General features: G+C 40.6%; 2 protein-coding genes and 1 non-coding gene across 5 annotated transcripts in view; 1 reads left to right on the top strand and 2 right to left on the bottom strand.

The window, feature by feature from the left end:
• Positions 1 to 14316: 14316 nt before the first annotated feature.
• On the top strand, positions 14317 to 14388 carry trnap-ugg (transfer RNA proline (anticodon UGG)). The gene has a single exon. It is a non-coding gene; the product is annotated as a tRNA-Pro (tRNA).
• A 1964-nt stretch (positions 14389 to 16352) lies between these two features.
• LOC120471885 (alpha-galactosidase MYORG) lies at positions 16353 to 20236 on the bottom strand. Its single transcript, XM_039661810.2, has 3 exons — positions 19963 to 20236; positions 18654 to 19077; positions 16353 to 18551 (listed from the first exon to the last, which is right to left on the bottom strand). Exons 2-3 carry the CDS (start codon positions 18932 to 18934, stop codon positions 16778 to 16780), a joined length of 2055 nt encoding a protein of 684 aa, XP_039517744.2. The 5' UTR covers positions 18935 to 19077; positions 19963 to 20236; the 3' UTR covers positions 16353 to 16777.
• Positions 20237 to 20669: 433 nt separating this feature from the next.
• Positions 20670 to 23192, bottom strand: part of mamdc2a (MAM domain containing 2a) — a 23911-nt gene continuing 21388 nt past the window's right edge. For 2 of the 3 annotated variants that reach the window (XM_039661767.2, XM_039661768.2), the window contains exons 11-14: positions 22653 to 22808; positions 22306 to 22559; positions 22045 to 22129; positions 20670 to 21207 (exon numbers count right to left, since the gene is read on the bottom strand). In XM_039661767.2, coding sequence (XP_039517701.2) covers positions 21146 to 21207; positions 22045 to 22129; positions 22306 to 22559; positions 22653 to 22808 — 557 coding nt within the window. In that variant the 3' untranslated portion in view covers positions 20670 to 21145. Of the gene's footprint in view, positions 21208 to 22044; positions 22130 to 22305; positions 22560 to 22652; positions 22809 to 23192 lie in introns of those variants that run through there. The other variant, XM_039661769.2, reaches the window with a different exon arrangement.

Below are 23192 nucleotides of genomic sequence, written 5' to 3'. Positions count from 1 at the left end.
CTTCCTAAATTCAATTTAGGCTGCATAGTTTAGATCAGCTGGAACCGGGAAAACGTCCCGTGAATCCTGATGTACTTGGTACATCATAAGAAGGATGGTGTCTACACTAATATTAGTTTCTCTGTTTATCCAGAGGGACCCTCTGTGGTGGACCTGCGCCTGGACCCATCCCGACTCATCCTTAACCCATCTCATTGACACGACAGCCATCGGCACTGATCCTCAACATCTCGTCTCCAAACCGGCATGATTACTTTGACTTCCAAACAGATGGAAATGGACAAATACTCTTAATATTTCGATCTAATTTGTTTTGTAATGATTCCCGAATCATTATCAGAGGAGAACTGGCCCCCGACTGAGCCTGGTTTCTCCCAAGGTTTTTTTCTCCATTCAATCACCTGATGGAGTTTTGGTTCCTTGCCACTGTTGCCTTGGCTTTTGGCTTGCATATTGGGGAAATTTAATATTCAACAATATTGATCTGTGTATTATTTTCATGTTATCACTGTGAAGCTGCTTTGATACAATCTGTATTGTTAAAGTGCTATATAAATAAAGGTGACTTGACTTGACTCTTTTACTCGCCAAGAATGCATTTATTTCACAAAATAACACAGTGAAAACAAAATGACATATTTTAAAATGTAATTTATTAACATTATGGCAAAGCTGTTTTGAGCTGTTTTATAGAGCGAGTAAAAACCAAACGTTTCGGCTATTCCGTATAATGGAAGGCAGAACGGGATAATGTCACGCCTTATGTCACTCAAAACCACACAATTTTAATTTTAGATGAGGTATATTTCTCATCTAAGATTTACTTCTCTAAAGGTAATGGCTTATTTGAGAAGAAGTAAAAAAAAACAAAAAAAACAAAACAATGCATTTGTATTCAAGATACCGCACTGCACAAACAGTAGCTACTAGCATACCTCAGTTTCTCTATAAGAGATCAAGAGCATTCTCCACATCTTGATTGCAGTAAAGCTATGCAGATACAAGCTCTCAAGCAGCAAAACAACCTGGAAAGGAAACAATAACCATCTTTAATGAATTCAGCTGATCTGACTGAGGGTGGATAACTGAAAGTAAACAAAAATACTCCAGTAGGCAACTCACAATATATAGTGTCGGATTTATTAGTGGATTAGTGTAACACAGTCGTAGCCCTGCAATGGCCCAGTTGAAATGTAATAAATTCCCCCGTTGGATTTAATGTGAAACTTTTTAATTTCTGTCATAAAGCCAGTTGCAATGTTTGAATTGTCAGATTGACGTTAGACTCTTGTGTGAGCTCCAGTGGATCACGTGACACTGACGCGCAACTTCACTTAATTTGCCCGAATGGGAAGCACTGTTTGCACATTCACAGAAAATAGCTTACTTCCACAAAGCAAGGTGGCAAGGGAAAACCCTAAAGAGTGAACAAATGACCATATCCCCCTGAGCTGGTGGTATTTAATTTAAGGGGAGGGATGATGTGCTCTTTCAAGCAACATTTCTTCCAGTGCATTGTGAGTCATTACAGTAACCAGAGGGAGACTTTAAATATGTTTAAAGTCCCTGTAAAGTCAAAATTAAGTATGTGTTCTGAGTTTGTCACACCACAGAAAAATGTGTTATTAGCCACCCAGCCAAATTTGAATGATAAAAAAACCCGTCAAGTACATAAAATAAGCTATCAAAATCATGAAAAAATGAGCAGTTATCTCTGTTCTCAAATGCTGGGGGCGTGTCCACTGGCTGCGTGAACGGTGACTGCTTTCGGGACGGGAGAATGAACGCTGAGGCGGGAGATTGTCGGTTCGCCGTTCACCATTAACAGCGGATTATCAGTGAATCCCAGTTGTCTCTGAGGAAAGTTTATAAAACTATCCAGTGTAAAATGATCACTACAGAGGCGGGCGTTGGCGGTGATCCTCAGCTCTTCATAAAGGTTGGCTCTCTAAAAACCTCTTCTTGATGTGATCGTTTTTGGGGAATTTAAATAAAGATACCAATCTGTTTTGTACATGATCGCATCCAGGTAGTAGCCTATGCATTTCTGTGTTGAAGGCATCGCTAGCTAGAAAACTGTAGGCTCAGCTGTAGAAACGTGAATTGTACTGACAGTTGAACGGCGAGGAATGACCACTGAAGGCGAGGAGGATTCAGAGGATCCTGGATCTGTGGACTCCACAGATCTCTGTGCCTACATGGGGCTACTGATTTTGGCCGGCGTCTACAGATCCAGAGGGGAGTCCACACGTTGCCTGTGGGATAATCGCAGTGGTCATGCGATTTTCAGAGCCACCATGTCCCTCTCAAGATTCTCCCAGTCCATCCAAAGCCAGGATCATCTGAATCCTCCTCGCCTTCAGTGGAAGCTTGAGATGATGGTGAGGGTGCCACATCCAAACCAGGATCTGACTGTCCTGAGTCTGCGGTCAGAGTGAGAAGACAATACCTCCTGCAGCTCGCTGGAGGGGTCAGACTGCATAATCATCTCTAAAACTTCACTACAAGTCAAGCCCTCTCTCATGTTGCTTGCTGCTCTTCTCACCTTCAAATGACAAGCGTTTATATCCACTTGCTTTGTTTTTGTTTAGTCTGCATTTCTCACCATCAGAAGGCAGCAGATGCATAAATACACTTACTTTGTTTTTGTTTACTCCATGTAGTTTTGAAAGCTGAAGTGTATATTTTTATTTTCTCAGACGCATCAAGGTGAGTTCTCACACTCTCTCACACACTCACGCACACCCACACACACATATACACACTGTAATATGCTATTATACTCTATATAACTCTATGTAAAAGCCAGAAACTAAGCTTTTTTTTGCACAGGCCTGTCTAAAGGGTTAAATGGTTCCACCTGGTTATCAACAGTAAAAATTACAAATTTTACCTCTTCCCAACAGGGAAAACCATCAACAATCAAAAATGCATGATTTTATGGTGTCATGGCTTTGCAATCAAAAAATGTGGTTATAATGGAAGTCAATGGGGCAAAAACAGCCATGAACAGTAAATGAGGGAGAAAAAGTTAAAATCTGATGCTACACAAAAACTAACAATGCATCAAAACCAATGTTGTTTCTAATCTTTGACATGTCCAAGACTGTGATAAAAGGTGAAAAAAAATCCAGTCCACAATCATATTTTATATTGAAAATAAGTCATTTTTTGTGTTTTTTTTTCCCAAATCAGTGACATCATTTATGAGTTTGGCAATTAAAGAGTTAAAATCCTGAATTTTTTTTTTAAACATTTAGTAGTTTTGATCAAGACTGAGGTCGGTTAATAGATTTATGCAAAAAAATTTGAAAAAAAATATTTATCTGATACATTTTTACAGCAGTTTAAAGTAGTGGCTTTTTTCAGCCACGAACATAACGAAAGGGTAGTGAATTTGCCCAGAGTGTACTGTTGAGTTTTTGAAAAATTTCAAAGCATTTTCCGAAAATATGTGTCAAAATAAGATTTGTCACCAAAAATCATTCCATTTGCTGAAACAAAGAAAAAGTTACGGCCAAATTAAGACTAGAAAAAAAAAATACCCCTTAGTGGCTGAAAAAAGCCACAACAGCACATAAGGGTTAAGCAAGTAGAAAAATACAAACACCAAGAGAAGAGAGAAAAAGAGAGACATGGGTGGAGTCAGCTTGAGATAGAGATTAATGGTAATTTATGTGCAGAACATCCTGTGATGACCTCAGACCCCTGTCTTTCTCACTCTTCCTATCAGTCATCCATCTCCAACCACAATATCAAACCTAACCTCATTCATATTTTCCAATGGACTGACAGCCTATCAGACCGATCATCTCAACTTTTTTTCAACATGGCTGCCAAGAGACGAGATGAGAATGGAGCGGAAAGTGACCAGCCCTTTTGTTCTTTTCATTGAACGGCCTCCAAACAAAAAGATGAAATGACTGAAAAAACGAGAGCACAAAGTGTGATGAATGATTTTCACAGGCACATCTGGCTTGGGCTGTGCACGGCTTGTGAGCTGTGGGAAAGACCGTTCCAGCTAATCCTTGCAAAGTCACGGTGGGCGTCTGGTAGAGGCCAGGACGGCAGACACAGCTGCCTTAGTCAACAACTGGTTTCCTGATTTTTCTTGAACCACACCTGACTCCATGCTAAGAGTGGTGAAGGACCCGTAAAGACTGGCATAAAGATCTCTGCCAACTTCTGTTAACTGTCTGTTCTGTATGAGGGGGGCAGAAATAAAATACTGAGAGAGCATTCAGACAGAGCTACTCAGTGCCAGATGTACCAGATATGTGGAACCAAATGCATATTTAAAAAAAAAAAAATTATATATATATATATATATATATATATATATATTTAAAAAGCTCACAGTTAGATCTAGAACCACTGCTTCCCATAGTTGGATGAAATTCATTGTATTTTATCAGTGTAGATACATAGGGAAGTTGATGCAACATGATCACTGTTTACATAATGAGAGGAATGGGAATATAAAACCATGAGAACACAAGGGCAAGAGTAAGACAGCCTCTAGCCTTAACCTTGCTAGAAATAGATATCATTGGATAACATCTCTAGAGATGGACTCTACAATTTTCTAAAAATTGAAAACAAATTACATTACGGAATCCCTGACAAAAGTCCAAAGTTGGCTGCGGATTCAGTGTTGGGAAACAAGATTAGACCAGAGATTCACAAGAGACAATATGAGCTAGGCTTACCTGTCTAGGTTTCATGAAAAGAGTCTGCGTCTGGTTTTCTACAAATGATACTGACCTTTGTATCGTTTTGACTTGACCCAATTCTGAGGATGGTCTGGCAGCAACAGGCCAAATAAGAGACAATATAGGGGAAGAGTGCAATCTAGGCACAAAATGACAAACTAACTTAAGTAGTTTAGACTCATTTAATTTTTTTTCAGTAACAATTAGAGCACATCTGCTAATTATAGGCTTGCATACTATACTGCAGTGTTTCCCAACCCTGTTCCTGGCGGCACACCAACAATGCGCGTATTCTTTGTCGCCCTTATCAAACACACCTGATTCAACTCATCAGCTCATAATCAGATGGGTTAATGAGCTGATGAGTTGAATCAGGTGTGTTTGATTATGGAGACAAAGAATACGTGCAGTGTTGGTGTGCCGCCAGGAACAGGGTTGGGAACACTGCTATACTGTACAGTATGTTACCTGTCCTACGTGACCCACTCCGAGTGGGATTCAAACCTAGGTCTCTAGTATGGGAGGCAGGCACACTAACAAGGAAACTAAAGCCCTCTTGAGGCCAGGGGAGTGAGGTTTACACACACAGCTCTTACTGGCCTACAACTCACCCCCTTAAACCTCACTCCCATCTGTGTCACAGCACCAAATGTAACCTGTCCTACTTGACCCGCTCTGAGAGGGATTCAAACCAGATTCACCAGAGTGGGGAGGCATTAAAGATGCTGAAGACCAGCCACTAACGCGCTTCTAGAAGCCAGGGGAGTGAGGTTTACACGCACAGCTCTTACCGGCCTCCGTCCATTACACATAGTCAAAACATTTCAGTTAACAGAACTCATGAGGCCTGCTGTTCCAGAAGCTTTTGGGTCAGCGTTTGTCTCCTCACATTCCTTTTCTTATAGGCTTTAGACGAATCATTTTTTTTCTTTGTTTTGCACATTTTGTAGTTTGCCATTGGCAGAAAATTAGCAATCTGTAAATTAAACATCTTCACAACAGCTGACCAACTCTTCAAATCTGTCATTGAAATGGTGTTCAGAATCCCAAGTCTGTGTTCATTGGAGGACATGCACATCATTGACGAGGAATGCGGAGATCAACAGACCACTGTCAGCAGATGCCACTGAGGGTGGGCTTTATTGATTGTTGGCTTTAGTGCTTTTTAATGCTCAGAAAAGGGTTAGTTCAGCCAAAAATGAAAATTACCCCATGATTTACTCACCCTCAACTTCAAGTCATCCTAGGGGTGTATGACATTCTTCTTTCAGACAAATCAGATTTATTTTTAAAAATGTCTTGACTCCCAAGTCAAGCCAGACTGCACCCACCCCTCAAACCCAGGACCACCTGGAGGAGACCAGACAGACAAGTAGAATTTTTAAAAGTAACAATCTTTATTGAATAAAAGCAGGAATTAAAAGTCTTTATGTGGACTTTGCATCTCTCGTCAGGGAGAAGGAGACCAAGGGGTTCACCACACCGACCCGTGTCACTGGCAGCCACAGAGGAGGAGGTCGAACACCGGTCCGGCAAGCAGGCAAGTATCGTGGTAAGTTGACCCTTTCAGGCGCAAGACAGGCGGACCAGGACTGGGACCACAGACCAGGAGGGGACTTTCACCGGACAGGTGGGTGGCAGGTAAGTTTCTCTCCACAGGAGAGGTGAGCGGAGTCTCAGATGGCGGCAAGGCCTCACTGGAGAACCGGTGGGTGGACAGGTCAGTACGTTCACGGGCGTCGACTATTCAGTAGGTGGTCAGCACAGGGGCGATGAGGACCAGGAGGGGGATTCGCTGCCAGCCAGGTAGGTAGCCAGGTACGCACGTCTCCTCCGTGTAGAGTGCTCTCCTGTAGCGTCGCTGGACAACAGGTGCGAGGTCCTCCGTGCGTCTTTCCTCCCTTGGCGGCTCCAGCCAGAAGCAAAAGGCATCCTCTAATCCAAGACAAGGACAATTTTACAGGTTCACTTCTATTACAGTGGAGCAAGGCCTTACGGCTGGAGCGGGTGGCTCTGAACAGGCAGCGCTGCGGCTGGGGTGTGTCTCTCCTCTGAACAGGCAGCACACAAGAAGGCAGTGGCATAAGAATCTTAAATATTTAAACAGACAGAGCATTTGATACAGGTGCAAACATGTTCCTTCTGTATATTGGAGAACCAGGCTTACGGCTGGACTAGGTTGCTCCAAGCAGGCAGCACTGAGGCTGGGGTGTGTCTCTCCTCTGAACAGGCAGCACACAATAAGGCAGTGGCAAAGGATCCTTCTATTTAAATAGAACAAGTTATATAGGGCAAACATACTCCTCTACAGTATCAACCGGAGCTTGTGGCCGGAGTGGGACATACACATTCAACACTGAGGGCTTCGTTCAGCATACACTGGGTGAGAATGTGAACTGGGGAATACTGGCGGTTAAACATACATCCACACACACTGCAACTTCACGTCAAGTCCAATACTATGCGACACTTCAATTCAGGCACTGCATATCCACTCACAATCTCAGCGCAATAAGGCCAGCACTCACCCAATGATCAATCCTTCCACTGTTACGCTGAATCAACACTCAGGAGATGAAAAGATGCAGATGACTTCTCACAGCATGGAAAACAACATCTTAAATACTCTTTCACACTCAGAAGAAGATATCAGGATTTCAATGATGACTAAATTCACACTTTGTCTTAAGTGACAATTATATTTATGGTCAATACACTTCACAATTCCTTATTCAATTCAGTGCAAGACATGCATTCACACAAATCCGGTGTTTCATTACTTATCTTCCTCTCTAGAATGATAGCATTCTCCAGTCTTGACTCAATCTCCACAATTCACTCGCTTCACATCCAGTTCACGTTTCCAGCTTGTATTCTCACAAATCACCGTTGCACCCTTTTCCAGCAAGATCCTCTCAGCCCACTCCAAAGATCCCAGCAAATTCAACCCACTCCAAAGATCCCAGCAAATTCAACCCACTCCAAAGATCCCAGCAAATTCAACCCACTCCAAAGATCCCAGCAAATTCAACCCACTCCAAAGATCCCAGCAAATTCAACCCACTCCAAAGATCCCAGCAAATTCAACCCACTCCAAAGATCCCAGCAAATTCAAGCCACTGCCAAAGGAAAAGATTTCTCCCAGGGGAGTACCACACTCGAATGCCTCTTCCTTTTCCTTTTAACTGCTTCTTTAGGCCATGTCTCCCAATCACAAATCCCCACACCAAACACCTGCACCTGGTACCACTTGGCTAATCAGCTGCCGCTGTCATGGCAACTGACAACAAGCGAACCAGCACGGTGTGTCAGTGAAATCGTCCCGGGGGGGAACACACTTCAGCGTAAATTGGTTCCGCTGAAATTGTCACCTCGTGACACAGCCATACGCATCGATTTTTGGTGGAAGAGCGTGGAAGTGTAAAGGATAGAGCAAAACAAAAAACAGTCAAGGATTAGAAGTCTAAAACATTTTTTTAAAGAGAAATGTTGGAGGCGCTTGAGAGCCCAACCCTTCGGAGTAGAACCGTTTGGCGAGTTTCACCATTTGCTCGATCCAGGATCTGTGCTGGATGACGGCCGCTGTAAGCGGGACTTCCGCCTGTCCCGCACCCAGTTTGATGACCTGTTGTCCCGCATCGGAGCGAGGATCACCCTCGCCCTCATCCATTTAATGTAGCAGTCATTTATTTTTGTTTTGATGATAAATAGTGCCAGCCTTCGAAAGTTATTAACCTGTTCTGTGATTTTTTTTTTCTCTCTCACGTCCAGACACGAACTTATGCACATGTTTGTTGGTTGTCTTTACATCATAATACTATCTCATATAATCTAGATATGGAATGAATAACATTCAATACAAAATGAACATGTCTCGTATATAGAAATAAAGTTTTAAGTGATAAAATATTTGCTTTGTTGTGCATAATCCCACCATGCATTTAGTCATATTACAAAATAATTTATTGAAGCATCAGATACTTCACCACGTGAGCAAGCAGCTAGGCTCCTGATTGGTTAACGTGGCGTGAATTGATGCCAAAGTTCAGATTTTTCAACTTGGGCGGCAGACGCGAATTTGCGTCAAACGTGTGAATGCACAAATGACACTAACTAAATCATTCGCGCGTAACGCACTTGACACGGCAGAAGCTCAATTCGCACTATTCGTGCGAACTTGAGGCGTGAATGAGGCATATTCGCATCTTCCGCGCCGCGCTCTATGCCTCTTTCGCGCCGCAGTAATTGCGCGCTATTCACGTCTGGTGTGAACGCACCATGATACTCATCCTATGTGATACATGCGTCACTGGTTACTCTTGTGGCGTAAGTTGACTTGCGTCTAGCCAGAAGCTAGTTATTTTAGTTGATTTTGAAGTTTTTAACTATCACTAAGGGGGCCTTTCAGAAGGCCTTTAATAACCCATGCAGAGCCGTATGGATTACTTTTATCATGGATGGACATGGATACTTTTTTATGGACAGTGAACGGCAATTCGCTGTCATTAAAAAGGTTGGAAGTGCCGGGAGATTTTTTTATATAACTCTGATTGTGTTCGTCTGAAAGAAGAATGTCATGGGATGACTTGAGGGTGAGAAAATCATGGGATAATTTTCACTTTTGGGTGAACTATCCCTTTAAGTTCTGTTTAGTATGTCCAGTCTACACCAGGGTCATTAACTAAAAGTGAAAACTATTAAAGAGAACCTATTATGCCCCTTTTTATAAGATGTAAAATAAGTCTCTGATGTCCCGTGTTCTAGGGTTTTAGCTCAAAATACCCCACTTTTTACAGCATTTTTTCAAAAAATGTTATGAACGCTTCGTTTTTGTGTGCATCCCTTTAATTGCAAATTAGCTTTCAAAAAGAGGGTGGAGCTTCAAGAGCTCTTGCTCAGGTGTCAGGACAATCTCACACAATGAAATGTGTTCAGTCTGACCCGGAGTAAGACAATAATGCCTACAGAGAATATATGCGGCTTGGAAATAGTACAGGTATAGTTTTGTTTGATTACGGTTATAACTTATGTTGTCATCTTGCTTAAAGGTGCATTGCGCAACATTTCATCTTAAAAACACCCGTTTTTCTAACCCATACATGCTTAAACAATTGCCTGATGGGCTGAATGAGCCCTTCTCTGATCACTGCGATCGCCTCTATAATCCTGTACAGTGAAATAAATAAGAGGGATTCGGGTCGGAATTTGAGACTGATCGTGACGTCATGCGCGTTCACGCTCACCTGGCTATGACTGCAGGTTTGTGTATCACAGCCATTCTCCGTATAAGCGAAGACAACTCGAGCGACAAAACTTAAGTCAACTTTCCACAAAAGTAGAAGATGGATTCAAAGAGACCGGCTTGTAGTTCATTCCAAACCCTAACGCAAACTCCACGTAAGACAAAGAAATAAAACTTTGTCTATAGTGCCAGGTGTGTATAAGATGAGAGTCAACATCGGTAAGGCTTTCAACAAATGGAGAGATCTCTGGTCTGCTCTAGGGCTCAAACGGGATCCTATACAAAGTAATAACTTATATTGTTCATGAACGTGTTTCCATAATAATACAATCAAAAGTGGATACAGTAAACACATAAAACAGTTCAACATGGAGATGTGTAAAACAGTTTTTACACAGTGTGTAAAATACTCAAATGACTCTCCTTTCATATTTTTAAAATGACTTGCAGATTTATAACTTTATTGCCTCTGAAGACATTATGACTGTAAACAAAAGATTTGTGCAGCTGATGCTCCATTGGTTATGAACAGCTCGTGCAAGAGTGCGTGTGGTCCATGAGCGTGCACACCTCTGGTTGCAGTTTCGTTTGTCGCCAGAGGGGGCATAGTTCTGCAAAAACTCAGAGACTTGCGCAATGTACCTTTAAATTATCCACTATTAGTACAAGCCTGCAGCGGACCCCATCTGAATGATGGCTAAAACTTTATTGCACTTCATAAAGCATCCGTTTTACCTGTTCAACTACTGAATAAAACTTACAAGAAAAAAGTTACAAGTACGCATTAAAGGCTTATCCATAAACTCTCTCTCTTGCATTATCACCAACATACTGTACACAGCGGATTACACAGTTGTTACACCTAACTAACTCATTATAACTAACAGTAAACTAATATACAGACCTTTTCAGTGGTTGCTTAATGTTGGGGGGCATAAAACAAAACCAATTCACTGCGTTTTCAGCGGCTCAGATGTCAGGAGTAAATGATGACTGCTATGCATATGTTTATTCTAACATCCAACAATAAAACCCGTCAATCGCTTAAGAGACATTCGAAACAATGGCGAATTGTGTACAGCTCACTCGGGGCGGGTCTATGCTAAAATGGCAGTGTACATTAATAGTCGTGGGAGGGGCCTTTGTAAAGTGACGTCACTTTGCCCAGAATCTTCAAACGGCTTGTTCTGAAATGTTAGAAATGTTGCCTTGGCAAATCACTGAAATAAGTTTAAGTTGAAAGGGTAACTAAACCCCTGGTCAGAGTCTGACTCCACCCACTGGCAATATTTGAAAACTGCTGGAAAAGTGGGCAGAGCCCAGCGGAGGGGGGCGTGCACCTGAGACGCATCTTTTTGTATGGAACTTGCCTATAGGCTTGTTCGACTTCATGCAGCTCTGCGCAGACCGATCGGCGGCTGACTTGAAACAGTGCATGCCAGTTAGAAATTTTGTCCGACTTGATGCAGCGCTGACTCCACGTGACTGTGATGTATGCTATCAAAGTACCGCGAGAGCGATACGAGAGTAGCCGGAGGACTCAGCCCGTGCAGCTTCTCAAGAGCGGCTGCACGAGCTCTGATGATGTCACAGCTGTTCCACGATTCGCCGGATTCAACGCATGACAACGATCACGTGCGTTTCGTGTTTATTCTCACACCTTTAGTTCCACTAAAGCTCACAAATCAGTTTTTTATAACAGTAAACACTCTTTTCATGTAGTCGCAATGTTATTGTGTCATGTTTATCATGTTTATCAAAATAAAACTGATTAAAAAACGTTGATTCCATGTCATTAATTATAGGCTTATTTTGAACTTTATTCAAACAGATGCTGTATGAAGCAGTAAAGTTTTGAATGAAAATGTGTCTGAAATATCTGTTTATTTGGCAAATGTTGCATTGATTTCACTTAAGCTGTGGTAAAGCATGCAAACACCACGTGAGCAATCACTACCGGAACCAGAAATTGTCCGACTTCACGTCTCCGTTTGCAGCTCCTCCCCGCCTGCACGCGGCTATTCTCGCCGATCGGTTGCATCGCTCCATATGCATCCAGCCGCAGGCGATGTCGAACACACCTAACGTCACCAACACCGCAAACGTCCAATAGGACAATTCAACGGCAGTAGCCACCGTTCAACCTGAAGAGGGCAGCACTAAGACGTTTTTACACCATATATTGTAGAAATAGAACACTTTATAAACAAATGGCAGAAAATTTACTCGAGTCAATGACTGGTATTAATAAAGATCCATTCTTACAGATCATTAACTAAAAAAAGTTGGTTAAGTGTTTAGTTACTCTTGAAGCACTAAAATGACAGAATAACTGGAAATAAATAAAAAAACGACAGAGCTAAAATTTAAACGGAAATAAAAATAGATTAATAATAAAAATAAACAAATAAAAATGTCAATATATTTATATTAAATATTAATATAAAATACAAATTACAGAATCCCTTTGATTATCTCAAATGTGGGATGCATTATAGCATAATAATCCATAAATTTGACACATTGTGGTAAGCATTTTGACTATAGTGTTCTACAGAACTCCTAAAATAGATTATTTAGATGCAAAAGAGACTGCTCTGTACTAACTAGGCCAAGCTTGTGGGCCTACATAATTGTCTCTCTTTTGCACAGATGCAGAGAGAGAGAGAGAGAGGGAGAGCAGAGATGGAATCAATAACAGGATACATTTCCAGATGCTAAGGGATTCAAGGGCCACATCATACCAGACACTGTGCGCCTCAAACAAGAGAAACATCTCTTCCCTCATGTTTCTCCCAGTGTGGCAGAGCATTGTCAACAGATCAGCCCTACAACACTGACTGTGTATTTTCAGCGTGGCAACGTTTAAACTTTAAAACAACTGCCATATCCATTCTCTGTTTGGATTGTCTATTTGGTTTCTCCATTGTAGCAAGGCCTTGAGGTTTCATTATTTTTAAGAGAAGGAGGCCCTGGTGTGAATGTGACCGGCTGCCCACTTATGAAATGTGAACATGAGAAGCCTTAATCCCAATAAAACGTCCCACAGACATGACACGTCCAGTGCCAAAACAGCGTGCTTAATTAGTGGGCAAGTTCCGGTCTGACGGGCAGGGCCATGACCTTCCTAGGGGAATAATGAGCCAGGCAATGTTTGGGGCCTCGAGCTGTGGCATCCACACAGGAGCGAGGTGCTGATTGCTGCTTTAGACGTGCTAAACTGACAGATTCATGTGACCGGACAGTGAACCGTACACTTGGCACAGGGAAGCTGAAATATTTGCTGCTGTGTTGGGGTTGGTCAAATCTCGTTTTGTGTCCTTTTGTTTCCGCTTTGTGAAGCTAGATTAGATTGGTCAGCTTTCTCTTTGTTCTCCTGTAAGAGGGGAGCTTTTGAAAAGCACAGAGCAGGGGCCATACAATTCGAGATGTTTTATCAGCATGGGCTAAGAGAAGCTTATCTTTAATATGTAATGTAATGTTTATCTATGCTGTTATAAAATTAAATCCACGGAGTGAAATTTGTTGTAAAATGATGTTGTAGAAGAAAAAAGAGATTGAAAATTTAAAATATATTGGCCTACAACATTTAATGGACAACACAACATCATATTTGGCTAGTTGTAGGTCTTTTACACAAACAAGCGCAGGGAGGCTTACTAAATCATTTAATAAAAACTGATGTAATTATTATAATTATTTATTTATTTATTTTACAAACAAAACCACAAATAAAATAGAAAAATAGAAACACACATGGGAACAGCATAACCTCAGCCATGACACGTTTACCTCACAAAACCACTGGGTTTGTCTCCCATGACAAAACAAAATTTGACTATGATCACAACAACGTTATGCAGCTAAAAGTTGAAGTGGATAAATTAAACTGAATAGAGGTTCATCAGACAATTGTTTGGATATTATTGGATTGGGTGTGTTGATATGTGGCAGAAGTGCCACCTGGTGGTAACTAAGTTTAATTACACCCTTTTGGGTTAGTAGTTGAAATGTGCACTCACAGTAGTTGCCGACCACAACTTTCGAATAAAAACATCTGTGTGAGAATAAGGATATTCGAAGAATGTTCAGTTCTGCCCTGTATAAGACATTTATGGGTATATAAAACATATAAACTCATATAAACATATGCATAGTGAGCAAGCTGATTTGTTTTATCTTGGCTAAGCTAAACCGTTTACATGTGGAATATATATAATGATCATGTTCACAGATCAGTTTTGGAGAATACAAAATGCAAGCTCCTTTACTAGCAGCCAGCAATACTGCCAGTACATTATAACACGTGCAGCAATACTACTGCCCAGAAGTAAGTGCGGCCAGCCAATTCAATGATGCTATGGCTCGTTGGTCTAGGGGTATGATTCTCGCTTTGGGTGCGAGAGGTCCCGGGTTCAAATCCCGGACGAGCCCGTTCTTTTGTCTTATTCTGTTGTGTTTGGGTTCTTTCCCATACTGGTTTGAAACAACTTGAGGGTAAGTAAATGATGACAGGATTTTCATTTTTGGGTGAAACTATCCCTTTAATAATGTTTAGACGGTTGTGCTAGTAATGCAGTAGGTCGTAGGTTCGATCCTCGTGCGATCCACTTTTTTCTGCATTATTCTCGAGGGCAAGTCAGAGTGGTGTCCAGACTGTCCACCGATCTATACAGGCTAGGTCAGTTATGTGAGTCACATCGGGGTGCTTTTATTTTTTTGTCTGCCGAAATAGCTCAGTTGGGAGAGCGTTAGACTGAAGATCTAAAGCTCCTGGTTCGCTTTTGAACACTAGTTATTCTTGTACGTTTCACAGAGCCACGCTTTCCTCCTAAAGAACATGGTAAGGGTCCATGGACTAATAAAGGTTAACACTCTGAGCCACGTTGAAACCAGTGATTCTTACTTGCTGGTGGCAAGAACATTTATGGAATCCTCTTTTTTTTGTGATGAAATCTAAAGAAGCTCTAGCATTGTGTTCCTTCTGATAGTTCCAAACAGTTTTGAGTAAAAATGGCTTTAAGTGCAAACCCTTCACTGGCTGTCCACCTTTATGTTCATGAGAGAGAGTGACTCATATTTCTGAGCCTGATGGATATCACTTATTATGGTTAGCACTCTGGACCTTGAATCCAGCGATCCGAGTTCAAATTTCGGTGGGACCTTCTCTAGCGCTTTTGAACCAATTAGAAGTTAGAAGGTTAGAAGTTAGAAGTTAGAAGGAACCAATCTTAAGAACTTTTTAGAAACAATAACCCTCAAAAACTTTGGATTATATGGATTATTTATTAATGGATTATATTTGTACTGTAACAAGCCAAGACTGTATAATTAGGACATGGTGTATAAATGGAAAAGCTTCACTTGGAGAATGCGGGCATCGATCCCGCTACCTCTCGCTTAGCGAGCGCTCTACCATCTGAGCTAATTCCCCTTCTTCAACAAACAAACAAACAAACAAACACCATGTAATAAAAAGCAATTACCATGTGGTTGCTAACAAAAAAATGACCAATAGATTTAAGCCGTGTTTCCACCGCAATTACCAGGAACTATTTGTCCCAGGAATTTTTTTCACAGGAAATTTTTTTTTCCCCGGACCACTTGCTTACTGCGTTTACACCGCGTACTAAAGTATCAGTCCAAGGCGGGAAGATTATGTTAAACTGCGTGCGACTGCTCTACCTAGCCTGCGTGTTTGTTTTTGAGTTTTGTATGGAGGAGGATTAAGCTGTGGTGCTCTTGTGTGCGATTGGTTTACTAACGAGGTAATTAACAAAACTAAAAGAGAAGAGCACCCAAAGCGTATTCAGAAAGCTCGTAATACTAGATATAAAAGTAGACATTTTTTATCAGCGGATATTTGACCGTGACATGGATGGGACGAACGCGCGGCATCGGGCAGAAAGAATAGCGTGGTAAGAAGCAATCAGCATTGTTCAGCGCACAAGTCCCACCCCGAAAGTTCCTGAACTCTGAAAAAGTACCAACTCGCCAGCAGGGACTTTCTGGACTTTCTGGCGGGGGGTTTACCCGGAACTTCATTTAGACCCTGGTTCCCACCGAGTACGACCCCAAAGTTCCTAGTTCCTGGGGAAAGTTCCTGCGGTGGAAACGCGGCTTTACAGGCAAAAATGCTGTGCCACTACAGTGGCATGAAAGCGAAAAAAAAATATTTTGAGTCGATTCTGTTCAAAGACTTGATCAAACAATTTGTCAAAACTGTCTTAATTGGTTCGTGAATGAGTTTGAATTATTTGTTCAGTTTCCTTCACACACTGAACCGTTTGAAGAGGTTTCTCACTCGGAGTTGTAATAGGAAATTTAAGAACATCGAGCATTGAATAAAGTAGCTGTCGACCTACAGTCAATTGAAAGCAAATCATAAATTAATCCTATTGTTTGTCATAAAGAACTTTATTAGTCGAACAACTGCATATGTGGTCTATGAACGACTCCACATGTACCTGTATATCTACATTCGATTTCATTTCATACAGGTAATACATTTTACAACCAACCAGATTATTACGCCAAGTACATGAAAAAACAACTTAAAAACTACTTACTACTCCACTACTTAAAAAAGTTTGACATTGCCAGTTTTATGGACATATACCTTAATTTATACATTAAATAAGCTACCATTGTTCAAAAAATATTTTAAAAAAACGTGGTATTTTTTCTAGAGCATTATGTAATATCAGCCTACAGATAATTATTTAAATGTCAAGTGATTGTGCAAATAATTTATAGTATGGGCAGATATCAGTATTTATCACTTTTGGGGGTTTATTTGGGGTCCATCCCCTCCTACTTACAATTATCCTGACCACACAAAGTAAGCAACCTCATCCAAATCCACTGGGTAATCAGTAAGGTATATGGGACCTTTGTCAAAATATTCTCCCTTGTAACTTCTCCATCTGCCTGCAGGAAGATATATATCTCTTTCTTGCTTGCCTGGTTCAAGTACAGGAGCCACCAGAAGGTCATCTCCTATAAGGAACTGAGAGTCAATTTTGTAAGCTGCATCATCATCAGTTGCAATCCACCAAAGGGGGCGAATAATGGGATCCCCAGTGTACAGCACTTCCCCTGCAAGCTCCAGAACCCGAGGGACTACAAGAGACTTGTGGAGAGCGATGAACTTATTGGCGATTTTCACCACCTCATCATCATAGTGCCATGGTGGAAGTGAGAACTGCATGGCTGGCATGAAAGCTGAGAGCTCTAGCCAACGGATGTACAGCTCACGATCTGGAAGTCCAGTGAGGTTTGAATATCCGTTTCCACCTATTATATCTGGTAGAACAAACTGGTAGCCTAGAATGCTGATAGTAAGTACAGTAGGGATTATAGATTTGAGGCCTAAGGTGTATCCCCATAGAGAGTCACGGTCAATAATTCTGAAGAAGCAGGAGATGTTTTGAGATTGATAGCCCGACCGCAGCTCTGCGTGGTCATTGAACGGTATTGCCATCTCAGTGTAGCGGCGGGTGAAAGTACTGGGATCCTGCAAAGGAACAAAGGTACTGAAATGCTGAGGTAAGTAACTTGTTTCTCCTGCATCAAACATGAAAGATGCCACTCCATACTTGCTCTTGAGGGTGCGGAGATTCAAGGCATACCAGTCTCGAGCTTCTGGATTTGTGAAATCCAAAATTCCAGCAATACCATTCCACCAACGCACCAAAGCGGGAAGCTGGCTATCAGGCACTCGTACAAACAGACCTCGCTCTACTCCAACACCAAAATTGACAGAATTATAGTTGACAAATGGATGAGTCCACAGAGTAACCTGGAAGCCATCTTCCCTTAGTTTTTGAAACATGGCTGAGGCATTGGGAAACTTGATTGGATCTAACTCAAACCCCCCGTAGCCACTAGTGAATCTATCGTACAGCTCCAGGTGACTGCAGTTGAAGCCATTTTTTTGAATGTCAGATGCATAATTTAAAACAATTTCTTGGTTGACTTCTTCTAGAGATCTTGTAGACCACATTGGTTGTCTGAAGACAACTTCTGAGGGTACCTTATTGGGCTTGTTGAAATATCGCCGAACCATGTACTTGTGTATAGAGGTGACGTCAAGGCCGACACATACTCGATAGCTGAGTGTCACATGATGGGGTTTACCAGGGTCTGGCCTATAAGGGCTGTCATCGTATCGAGCTTGGAACCACATGGTTTTGTTTGTTTCATCCCAGCCAAGATGAAAAGGAACAGAATTGTTAATTTTTATGGCTGTAGCATTGGAAGAAAGCCAGTAGCGCTCTAAGATACCACCAAACGCCTGGTGATTGTAACGGATATCACCTGTAATGAAAGGTTTGGGTGCTTGCTGTCCTTTTAAAACTATTGGCCAATGCTGCGACCAAGTCTCCGCGCCACCATACCAATGTGATCCACTGCAGGACATGACGTGCTCCACCAACCGATGCTCTTCTAGCTCGTCCCAGCGCACACGATAGCACTCAACTGTGTCTTTAGGCTTTACTGTTTCTATGAAGAAATTTATATTCCCCGCATTTGATTTGTCACAGGTGAGAATCTGTCCCTCTTTCGAACATGAGTCCAGATCAAGGGTTCCAGACCTAAAATGGACAAAGAAAAACACTGTGACTCATAATCATAATTAATTAAATATATACCTAATCATAAATACAAGCATAAACAAAAACATTTAAAAAACATACCTGAATGCCATTTTGAAAATGACAACACCAGCTTGGTTTCGGATGACAAAACCGTCTTTGTTGAGGTCTAATTGTTCAGTCGTCAGACGGCTGGCCTTTTGAAGAGAAGAGTAGTAGTAGCACCATGCTACCATGGCAGCAAGAACCAGTATGACTCCGAGCGCACTTGCTGTTATCACAGAGCGGCTTGGTCTGCTAACTCTATTCCGCCTAGGTGTCGAGTAATGGCTCATGGCACCGATGCCAATATCTCCAACAGTTGCTGATACAATCTGGTACATCTTTACAACACTTTTATGCACACAGCCTTCTGTAAAATGTTTCTAACTCATAAGCAGAACCGTTTTAGGTGTACTGTAACTGCAAATGGGCTGCACATGGTTGAAGCAGCAGCTGGCCAGGACAACTTGAAAATCTGCCATGCCTAGACATATTGAGACAATTTTAAAGGAATAATATGAAGTAAAAAAAAAATGCAGTTATTCTTTTCATGCAAAAAAAAAAAAAAACAATTTTTGAAAGTGATACTGTAGTAGTATAGGCAATTTAATGCAATTTATCATGCCTCTTTGTGGTATAACCAAAAATTAAGATTCTGACATTATTTACTAGTTCCAAATATGTATGTCTTTCTTTCTTCTGTGGAATGTAAAATATTCTGTGAAATGTCGTATTGTCCATTTGTCCAATGGAAGTCAATGGTAACAAAATGTAGTTACCAATATTCTTCAAAATAGCTTAAATTTTATTCTGCAGGAGAAAAAAAGGTAATTCTGGCCTGGAACGACATGAGGGTGAGTAAATGATGAAGGAATTTTCCTTTTGGGGTGAATTATCCCTTGCAGACATGATAAACTGCAAGGGAAAATCCACAATTCTCAACATCTGGGCGACACAAAAGCAGATTTAAGCTTCTGTTTTTACTCTACTGCAGCTGAATAGTCCTCTAGGCATGTATTGAACATACAGTTTCCAATACAGGGTTGTGATGTCCAGTAACAGGCAAATATATCCATCTATATGGATTTGATGGCAGAATAAAAGTCTTTGCTATAATTACAATTTCAATGTTGTGTAATTGTGGGAATTGTCTACTAGTTGCAGCAGTTCTAGTTTAGCAGATTGACAAATCTCTTCACTTGACAAATTAAAGTACAGTAACACTGCTTTATAACTAGTGATTGTCGCAGATGATAATATTTCACGTTAATTCTAGTTTTTGGGGTATACAATGTTTATTTGTATGTTATTATGACACCTTAAATACATATAGGCAACAATAAGCAATATATTTTCACCAGTTACTTACATTTTGTGTCCAGATGAGATAATTCGGAAGGAAATAGGCCTGCTACAATATACAAAACAATGAATAAGTGAATATTTTATATTCACTCAACAATAGTTCCTACTCGCCTTGATGTCTGAAGATACACGAAAAGCTTCTGAAAAGGGTTACACACGACTACGAAATTAAACTTTAAAAACAAAATCATAAAAGTGCTTTAAGAAATAACCATAATCTGATAACAACATTAGGACTACACGTCGGTCAAAATGCTCTTGCTTGAACGTAGCTTGAAAGCAAGTTCGACCTGTTTTTTGTGAATCATGGGTAATGTAGTATTGTGAGATGTGTGGTGTAATTATTTTATTTTATGATAATAACATACAACTGTACGGAGAGAAAACTCGAAATATCTGTATATAGGCCAGAAAATTATATTTAGTCGCATTGTTTATAATTGTATTTTCCCAAAATTTGGTTAGTATCAACAAATTATTTTTTACAGTCTATCATTCAACCAGGTTTTGTATTTTCCATAACACACTTATTCCACTAGATGGCGGTGAATAATAGGAGGGAAAAAATGCCACAAAACTGATCATTGTAAATCAAAATTACAGTGGACAGCTTCTCTTGTGTTTCTTGAAGCTTTGATGGGAAATTGCAAGAGTTAACAGTAGGCTATTGTGATTCTGATGGGAATATACAAGACCTGACAAAGGCATTTTCATTTTTATAAAGTTGTTTAATGTAACATTGTGAGTGAGAATGTACTGTATACAACACATGACCCGCACTTTGTCATTAGTCCAAACAAGCTTTTACTCTGGACACTGATTAGTGTAAAACCAAATAAGAAAACATTCACCTCAGCAAACAGAAACTGAAAATTGCTACCTAGCAGCATGCCGCTAAGCAATGTCGACTCATTACAAAAATTAAAAGTATGTTCTGGTATTCCCTACACAAAATACACAAAAATAAGACTGTCTCCAAACTGTCTCAATGCTAAAAAAAAAAAAAATCTGACTATATCAAGATCTATGGACACATCATACCATCTATAATAAGGAACAATGAAATGTGTGTCTTTCCATGTCGTCATGCATGGCCAGAATCTGCAGAACACAAATCTTCTTTTTTCTCTCCCAGTCTCCCTGTCCCCAGTGACACACAAATTAAAATATATAAGCCTGGGCCTCGCTTAGTACTCAATTTCATTAAAATTTTCAGAGAAGCCTGAGTATGGGATGTTTTCTCCAGGATCTGGAGAAAGAGAGAAAGAAAGAGAGAGTTATGCACAGTATAAACATTAAGTACAACACGTCAGGGTCCCATATTGCTGCTTCCTCAGTAAACAGAATCAGATAACTATAAGAGTATGGTATCCCTCCATAGACATACTCCAATGAAAACCTCTCTGAAGAAACCACCTGATCCCCCCACCTGCAGTGCAGTCAATTGACTTCACACAACCTACTGCAATACATCAAATAAAAAAATCTGAGGATGAGGCGATGCATGAATCACTGACACTTCCTGTTCAACCTTCAGGTTATGTATTTGAATTCACATACTACAGCACACAAGAAGACATTTATGTAACCATTTGTATGAATTAAATCTTAGAGCAAGAATTTGTGAGTTTTTTAATCCTATATATTAATCTATGCAAAAATATAAACATTTCAATAATGTACAAATATAAAATACAAAATTATAAAAATAAAATCAGATAAACCTTTTTTTAATAAACCTTATAAACCTTTAATGTTTCATTGAATTTCATCTTGATCTTTTTGGGGGGTAATACAACTGTCTTGATATGTTAATATAGAAACATATTATTAAACTATTTTTTTTGACATAATCCTTTACCATATTATCATAATTATAATTATTGCATGTGCTCCAACCAACACATGCAGGAAAAAATATCAAACAGGAAATGACATCATAGAGAGGACCCATGCAGACCCTCATGACTGTGTCAGGGTCAATAACTCTCCTAAAATATCAGATAATTTGACCTTTTTATGACGTTTAAAAATATATTTAAAAAACGTTGTGTTGTCGTAATGGTAAACAGTTTTGTTCACTCACCTTTGCATGGTCCCTTTTTAAACACAACATCATCGATTGCAATGTCACTCCTTACTGAAGATCCTCTAATGGCTTCAAATATAATCTGCAAAAAAAAAAATAGGGACACATTACTTTATTTCTCGTACAAAAAAGTAACACAGTGACCTTAAATCAGTTTCCTGACACTTCAAGCACCATCTTCTTCAGTGATCAATTGGTTGCTTTGAAATGGACGTCGTATAATACGTTTTTCAAAGGGAGTAGGGGTGTGTTTCTAACCCAATGTCTTGTGTAACACTCGTAATCCACTGTGGCTTTCATCCAGGACACACTTTGTTCTCCTTGTCTTGTCCAAAGCAATCTCTCCTTGTCCCCATTATGCAGCAGGACGTTCAGGGTGCCAGTGCCTGAGCCATGCATGTGGTAGAAGAAGATCAGACACTGAGGGCCGGTCGAACCCCTCAGCTCAGTGGACATCAGTCGGGCCGACTGCTTGGGTAACATGTGAGATGCCTCAATGTACATGAAGTAGCCTTGAAGTCAGAGCAGGAAAGACTTAGTGTGCGCTGTCTCGTGACGTCAGCAGTTAATAAAGCATTTTAAGCTGAAGAATAAATCTGACTCACCTACCCCTAAGGTGTGGTCCCCTTTGGGTCCTGTGTAAGATGTGGGTGTCTGTCCCCTGATCCGCAACCAATGTCCTTTCTTAACTTTCTTTTTCTGAGTGTAGCCGCAGTCCCCAGTTTCAAAGTTACAGTGTCCAGGAGGAGGATTTAAGGGTCCTAAACAGAGCACAAAAAAAGTTGACCTGTTTTAGGATAGTAAAGTTCAGCCATATTACCACGTGAGTGAAATGGTTAAAAGCTGGTCTATTTCTATTCACCGCAGCCGGCACTGCCCATTTAATGTCTATGTTTGTTAGGGCAGATGTTCTCCATTGCAATGGAATATATGCCTATAAATAGAATATTTAAGAACCGCCTTGCCCGTTTGTATAAAGCCACATTGTTTAAAACGTGCTCACAACTGACAAGTAACTTCTGCCAAGCAACCTGTAAGTTATATAGTTTACCCTTTAATAGAACAATCACTTACTTAAATCTTTTACAAGTCATGGGTTTTACTTCCATAAAAGCAACACAACTGGGTCAAACACCAGTGCTAGA

The sequence above is a fragment of the Pimephales promelas genome, chromosome 4 (assembly GCF_988280905.1).
Source record: "Pimephales promelas chromosome 4, fPimPro1.hap1.1, whole genome shotgun sequence".
Classification (NCBI taxonomy): domain Eukaryota; kingdom Metazoa; phylum Chordata; class Actinopteri; order Cypriniformes; family Leuciscidae; genus Pimephales; species Pimephales promelas.
Note: the sequence above shows the minus strand (reverse complement) of the source record. Positions and strands in the feature narration are given on the sequence as shown.